Source organism: Chaetura pelagica, unplaced genomic scaffold, assembly GCF_000747805.2.
Source record: "Chaetura pelagica isolate M959 unplaced genomic scaffold, ChaPel_1.0 scaffold656, whole genome shotgun sequence".
Classification (NCBI taxonomy): domain Eukaryota; kingdom Metazoa; phylum Chordata; class Aves; order Apodiformes; family Apodidae; genus Chaetura; species Chaetura pelagica.
This window is the reverse complement of record NW_009953577.1, coordinates 282,887-290,614: the sequence shown is the minus strand read 5'-3', so window position 1 is coordinate 290,614 and position 7,728 is coordinate 282,887. Positions and strand designations below refer to the sequence as shown.

General features: G+C 43.1%; 1 protein-coding gene across 1 annotated transcript in view; it reads right to left on the bottom strand.

The window, feature by feature from the left end:
* The window catches only part of METTL11B (methyltransferase like 11B), a 15,389-nt gene extending 8,173 nt beyond the window's left edge, over positions 1 to 7,216 (bottom strand). Inside the window, exons 1-2 of the mRNA XM_009999706.1 lie at positions 6,973 to 7,216; positions 380 to 555 (exon numbers count right to left, since the gene is read on the bottom strand). Coding sequence (XP_009998008.1) covers positions 380 to 555; positions 6,973 to 7,216 — 420 coding nt within the window. The remainder of the gene's footprint in view (positions 1 to 379; positions 556 to 6,972) is intronic.
* Positions 7,217 to 7,728: the final 512 nt, after the last annotated feature.

Sequence of the window (7,728 nt, the reverse complement as noted above, 5' to 3'; positions counted from 1 at the left end):
AGCAGGAATTTGCACAGACAAATCTCCCATGGAAGCCAGCAAATATTTTATCATGAAAGGTGCCCGTCCTGCTCTGAGAATTAATGTCCCATCCAAAACCAGCTATAAGAACTCCTTGTGCAATCCTCTTTGCATCTTTGAAGCATAAGAAAAGAATGCAAAACAAATAATTACATATAGCCAGGCAAAATGTGTATTTGTGATGATGCATGACCTGGCAGAACACACTAATAGACTCAGTGACAGTCAGTTATGGCCTGTGACTGCATATCAAATGTGACATAAGGTGCCATTTAAAATATATGTGACTGGGCAGAGTGCATGTCGTTTATGACACATCACCACTGTTTCTTGCAAAAGATGGGATTAAATGACTCACCCCAACAAACTTCCTGAGAAACTCCCTGGAGGACTCAATGTCTGTATTGGAGAGCTCAATGTAGTCTCCCATCATGCCCTCTTCTGTGGCTGGCACCTCCCGGTAGAAGTGTTTGGCCCTGGCGTAGAACTGCATCTCCCCATTGATAACTTGACTTGTCAAAGCGTAAAGTTTCACTGCAAGTAGATAAATCACTATTTTATTGTTAATGACAGATATTTCTGGTTTAGTTTATTGCTCTGGAGGCACAGTGGTGATGATCTATAAACCTAAGTCAAGCCTTCAAATCACTAAACCTCTGTTTCTAAAGCAAAGGTGGAAAGAAAGGTGTTGGATACAATCCTGCACAGCCTTAAAGAGACACAGCACCCCTTGGGCATATTCAGTGCCTCCCTGGCTCAGACCTCATTCGTGTCATCACACATTATGTTTACATGTCAGTGAATAGTAATTTCAGATCTAAAGATGAACATGCATACCAAAGAGAGCAAGGGGTTTGACTTGCTCCCAGAAATGCTGTGCATGGCATTTATTGCTATGCATGGTCATCATTTCCACTATTACAAACCTAACTCTTCTCCAGATTTCCATATATGCTTCCCAGCCATTGACAGCTGCACAGAGAGTGCACCAAGAAGAGAGTGGATGAATGAGGCAGTTGCTCTGGTTTATTTTTAGTGGTACTGTACAGTCTGTGACACTGCAAGTAAACTGAACCAAAGAGCAGATGGTAGTTACAGGCCTAGACGAGTGTACAAGGGGGGGAGACAATTTGGATGAGACAGTCCTAAATTATCACGTGTCATGGACCAAAAAGCGAAGAAATCAGTGGGTGAAATACTGGAAAGTTCCCAAGTGCCAGGGGCTTGGATGATTTTTCTTCATTGCTTAGCTATTTTGCTGGCAATATGCAGCAATCCTAAATTTGAAGCTGTTTTACAAAAGCCTGTGAGCTTTGCTCAGTAAAGGGCTATGTTCCCTGTTCTTTAAAAAACCTGAGGTCTATCCTTGGCATCCTGGATTTTTTTACTCAATGTGCATTAACATATCAAAAGTAGTTACATTTTGCAGCTCCAATGTTTGGATGGAAGAAGGTCATAAGCAGTTTGCTCCCCTTACTCATGCACACCTTCAGGTGTCCATGCATTGTCCTGTGTGTATGAGACACAGCTGCTCCCAGCCAGACCTTCCCATGGAAACACAACTACAAGCCTGCCTATGAAAGCTAAGCAATAAGGAGGGCTGGAGTCACAGTGGGAAGAAGGCTTTGCAAGCATCACCTTGCAGTGCGAGACCAGCTATGTTGCAGATTCCCAGCGTGCTCAAGGAACTGGAAATGATCCAGCAGCAAACACCTTTTGGGTTACTAGCAACAGAAAGGGAGAGCTCCCCACTGGCTACGTACACAGAAGGGCCAGGGAGCAACGCTTTGTGTTTGCATCTTTAAAATTCCACGGGAGCACTGCTGGTTGTTGCTGGGAAGGGTCTGAACAGGCCAGGCCTCACTTATGCTGGCTGGGGAACAGGAATGATGCCCTCCATGCAGAGGATGAGAGCTAGGCCAGAGGCCCTGAATATAAGCCTGGAATGTATTTATTGAGGGCAAGCAAGCTCAGCAGGGAATGATAAGTGTGTGCCGGCCCATCCTCAGCAGGAGGATGACATTTTGGAGGCAAATGAGGGGGATACAAAGGAAGTAGGATGGGGAATAATTACCACCAAGGACCACTCGGAACAGAATAGTGCTATTGGGTTACACATAAGCAGCATGCCCGGCATATCCTTCATCCAACAAAAGCAGCATTACCAGGCCCTCCTGTCATCACCTGCTTAAGTCAACTGCCGAACGGATACTATTAAAGCTTTAATCCATTACACATTTATGTTATGCCTGAGAAATTTATACCACAAGAAGCACTGAGCCCAGCAAGGGTCAAACCTGGGGGTTTTACACACTCCAGTGATTATATTCACATACTCAGAAGAAACCATTTAGCTGAAGAAATTAATACAAAGGGGGCAGCAGCCAATCCCCAGCACAACTTGGCCAGGGTGGCTCCTAGAGCCTGGGAAAAAGACTCCATCAGTGGCTGTGATTCTTCCAGTAAACAATCTCCATCTTCCCCTGGGGGTGGCACCATCTTCTTTTCACTGTGTTGCTGTTTTCTCCATTTCAGATGCCAGCCTGGCTGGTGGACAGAACTGAATCCCTGCATGTTGGCTTTGCAAAATCTTCCATATAAGAGTCCAGTGATGATTTTTAGGGCTTGTTTAATGGACCTATCAAGGGACAGTGATTTATCCCATTTTGCCAGATTGAAGGGAAAGGCATTTACAGGCTGGCTGCACACTAGGACAGGGTGTTACAGGCAGCTGGCAGCACGAACAAACAATATTAAGAGTCCTATTCAAAACATGAGCCTGACCTGAGGCAACACATGGGGACGATATGCTGTTCAGGATATCAGATCTGTAGTGTGTGCTCTCAGATTTCTCACTCAAAACCAGCATGAGGCTTGCAGAATGCCTCCTAGGACTTGCATGCATACACCAGCTGACTGCTGCTCCTCCCAGGGCAGCTGGGGCTTCGGGGCCCTGCTTTACGTGCTGGAATCCAAAATGAGCTCTGGGATTAGCATCCATAGGGTCTTCTCTATGCATCAAGCTTCTCAGAGATCTTTTTCTGCAAGTCTCCTACCTGAGGGCAGACAAGGACACAGGCAAGCCTAAAGGGCAGTACAGCACCCCAAGATTTCTCCTTTTGATCTACAGTTTCACTCATACAGTGCATGATCTATAGAGATGATTTACACCTCTTGCTCTCTCAGTGTTACTCCACCCTCTCATGAACTTGCAAAACTTCCAACTTTCCCAGTGCACAACCCAATTTTCCAGACACGGCTGATCAGCCTCACCTCTGATCTGCCTCACAGCTGTGCCTGGCATGCAGGCTTCAGCAGCAGGTCCAGAGGGAGAGGGAGGTTTGCCAGCTTGCAGGAATGTATCCCAAAAGAGAAGTGCAAGGAGGCACACATATCCTTGGTGGCAGTTAGTGTTGCAGCTTTGCTGTAGTAAACCACCATAGGACCTGTCTAGCCAGAGGCATCTCCTTTTCCATGACCCATGTGGGACTATTTCGTGCACCAAGAAATGAAATACTTGTGAAGCATGTTACAGATATACAGTTTGATTTCAGTGAAATTTGTAAAGGAGGGCATAGGCAGGATAGGATGATGGAGCCTGAAAGTCTCTCAGAGACTGCAGCTGGGGGGAGCAGCTGTCTTCTAGTGTTAAGGTTTTCAGTGTTAACTCAGGTGACTTTTGAGGTTTCAGGTTAGAAATGTGTTTCTAGTAAAGTAAGAAGAAACTTCTTCCATGGCACACTTGGTCTCTCAGCTGAATCTGCTAGAAGGTCTCCCAAGTGGAGATGGTTAAACAAACCCATTGCAAAAGCAGGCTGAGAACAGAAACTAGCTCACTAAAGGTCACTCCACAGTCATGAGACGTTAATAATAGTCAGTTAACTGCAGACACAGTCTGGATGGAGAGTGGTGACCTACAGCTGCAGGCCAGCCCCTGGACTAGACAGAGAGTATCTATCTAAGTCCTTCTGCCCTGCAAAATCCAAAACATTATCTCTAATATTTTCTTATAGATCAGGTCAAAATTATTTTTCCTACTGCATTTGATCTAAATTTCTTGAGAAATGGGATCATTCAATGCCTAAGATTTGGTGCAATCTTAACCTGCAGTCCTACAGTTCTTGGTTTCAGGATTTACTCAGCTAAATTTCCATGGCAGAAGTAAAAATGTTGCAAGTAATTTTTTTGAAGTTTTTATTTGTGAACATTATTTTGTGGCTCAAACTACTTTCTGCAAGATACTGAACTAATTCCAGTTTGGCTGAGCATTCCCTTTTAAATGCAACATCTGCTTTATGCATCAGTTTAAAATTAGTTATCTGGGTTCAGGGTAGAATTCACCTTTTTACTGTGGTCTGAGAACTATTTAAATTCTGTTTTATATAGGATTAACATCAGCCCATGCCCAAAGCAGATTTTACGTACAGACACGTGCCTCACACACGGGAATATTTGTCTCCATGGACCCACCATCCCAGTTTTCCATTGCAGATCTCACCCCCTTGGCACAGAGTCCCACAGCCCATGTAAACACAGGCATAATTTCCAGGATCTGAGTAGCTCTGTTAAAGTCCACTGGGCTTAAGGGCATTCACACACATTTAAGTACGTTGTTGGATCAGGGCCTAAGGTTACTCATGGCTTTTATTTAGAAATGTTACCCTGGTCTCTAAAAGTGATGTGTTTTTCTTAACAGGCTGTGATCCCAGATATGCTCAGCTCATAGGTAAACATGCTTAAGTGCCCCACCCCTAAACCTAGCAATGGAGTAAGGGAAGTGTGGAGTTAGCATCACCTGAAGGAAACTTTCAGCCTACTTGGACAAAGCTGCAAGTTTCAATGTGAGGTTTGATTTCAGTATTACTACTCATGTTTAGGGTTAAGCACACACTTAACTACCTTGCTAGGTCACAGTCTTAGCACTGCTTTAGTCTTTTAATACTGTTCACACAGATGTTTTTGGGTCTAGTCTTGTAGCTTCAGGAGTTCAGTTCATTTCTGCTCAGTTCTACTTTGAACTGAATGAGAAAATCTCATCGCACAGAGACGTTCAGACCTGCTACATTCTGTCCTCTCCACCACAGAGAGCACTGGATCACAGGATAAACCTTGTGGTCCTCCACTGACCTCAGGATTTCACCACGAATTTCTGATCCAGATCACCAAACCACTTTTTACATATCTGATTGTCCACCCATCCAGACCATGCTGTCCCAGCACACCGTGAAGTTTCTTGGATATGCATTCGCAGTGCACAAGCTACCTCACAGTACCCATTTGTATGCACAATTTTACTTCATGACAATAACCATGGAGTAACAGACACACTGCATGTTCATGTGAAGGCTGGCCTTGAGTTCTTTTTCCACGGAGTCAAACTAATTTGGAGAGGTTGGCAATAAGCTTATAAGCTCTTTAGTGAAGTTTTAATGGTTCAGGTCATGAAAAGCCTGTCACAGAGGATCTTTACTCTGATAGGAACATTTTACAAAGTTTGTTGGCTAGGAATGGAAATTCAAATAAAATTCAGACAAGAAATAAAATAAATGGTGAAGCAATTAGGCCTAGAAACAGCCTGATGGACTGATGGATTCTCAGCCATTTCAAGCCCATAAATCAAAGTATTTTTGTCTTTGTAAATATGCACAGTGACCCAGTCAAAAGTTACAAGCATGATGCACGAACTTCTACATGAAATTCTAAGCTAGATGCTTCTAATGGCACCTTGTGGCCTTAAAATGATCTATTAATACTTACATGAACAGCTAACACTGTAGGAAATCCTGCTCAGTTTCTACTATGTTGTGTTTATTTTCAAAACAAATGAAAGAATAACATTTTCACAGACTTCTTGAGATTCCATCGACCTATATTTGACTTCCCTTCCTTTCCATCTTTTCTTCCTTTCCATTGTTCACAGCTACCTACCACTAGGAATAGGAGTATTTTATCTTCCAGGTTTCATATTAAATAGCTGCATATACTGCTGCATTTGAAAACCCACATAAAAATTCTAAGAAATTTTTAGCACAGAAATGCTTTCCCTTTTTACCAGAGTCATGAATTCTACCATCTTGAGCAGAGTTCTCACTGGGGTCTGTAAAGTTTCACACAATCAGGTTAAGGTAACTCACTTGCCTATAAGGATCATTCAATTATTCACTATGAAGAGCAGTGTAACAGGTTGCACAGACACATCCTTTCCACTTTAAATTCCTACAGCTCTTAACATTGAGTGGAGTCTTAATAATGCTGCTCAAAAAGTGACATGCTAGCATAATACAGATTCAAGTAAAATCTACTTCTTAGCTACATTGTCCTGCAGAAATTTTGTTTCTTATTCAGAGGCAAATTTTCATATGAAATGAACATTCATTTTCTGCATCTAAAAAATAGTGTCTTGGCACCCTGAACCAGAGGCTTTCACTGAAATTTGGCTATAAACAAACATTTCGGAAGCATCTTTCTCCCAGATAGCAAACAGTAGGTTAGACAGCCTGCTGCATGAGATTGGGATTACAAAAACTCTTAAAAAAATTAAATCATTACCTTTCAAGCATCTGTCCAAAACAGTACAAGGCAAAGGACACAGTGAATGACAACAAATCAGGTATTGGGAAACAGAAAGTAAGGCCTTTCAGCTGTGCTAGTTTTGCATTTGCCCTTCCAAGTTCCAAATAGGTCAAATATTGACAAAAAATGGAACTGTCAGCCAGAAACCAAACTTACTTTCAAACTTTCCCTCATCCCTCTCAAACAATCTGTGGAGTATTTAGGTAAAAAAACAGGGTACTGAATTATAGGGAGCTGAGAGAGAGAGTACTGAATTAGTCTCTCTAGCTGGGCTTCTGAAAAGTACTACTTACTGTCATCTCTACCATCTAATGTGATAGGTCTTTCTGAAGCACAGTCATACACGCACACAGACACCCCTGCCCACCAGCTACTCACCCAAGGGAAGCTTTTCCAGCAGATAAAGGTAACTCTGAAAGAAATCATTTCGGATTGCCTTATGCAAAATGAAGGACATACTGTGCCGACAGAGTTCTTCATCTGTCTTGTCCCAGCGTGACTTAAAGGCCAAATGTGCTGCTTTATACGCCATGATGAAGACGTTTAATGCAAGGGTTGACAGCTGCTGTAGCTGGTGCTCTCTGGAGGACTTGTCTTTCTGAAGAGGCAGAGGCAGTGTCATTAAGCTGTGGCAACGTGCTGTCATTCTATATTGGGGTGTGTGTCTAGAGCAGTGCAGGGGGTGGAGGCGGGCGAGAAGGGAGTAAGAAACCCTGGCTCTTGGCACTGGCTCAGAATAATCTCTGGAGTGTCATCCTCCAAAATGAGCAGGTGCTCGAAAGGGGTAAAAAACTGAACCAGGAAATTGCTTAGCCAGGGTAAAAGTATATCTACTCCAAAAGAGAGTGGCTTTAATTCAATTACACTTTCCCTAATCTACTCAGCCTTCACTTCAAAGGAATTCAGATATTATCCAGGATCTCCCATCTCCCTCTTTTAATCTCACAGGGTGATTTTGTTTCTCTGTCTCTCCCTCGCAATTTGTTTTTCAATCCAGGGCACCCAAGAGGAAGGCCAGAAGACAGAACATGGACATGCCTCTACACCAACTGTGTCCTCTAATAAACTGTGATTATAGCAAGCAAAGAGAAAGCAATAGATTCAACTCCATGCTTTGCCACTGTGTATGGCAGG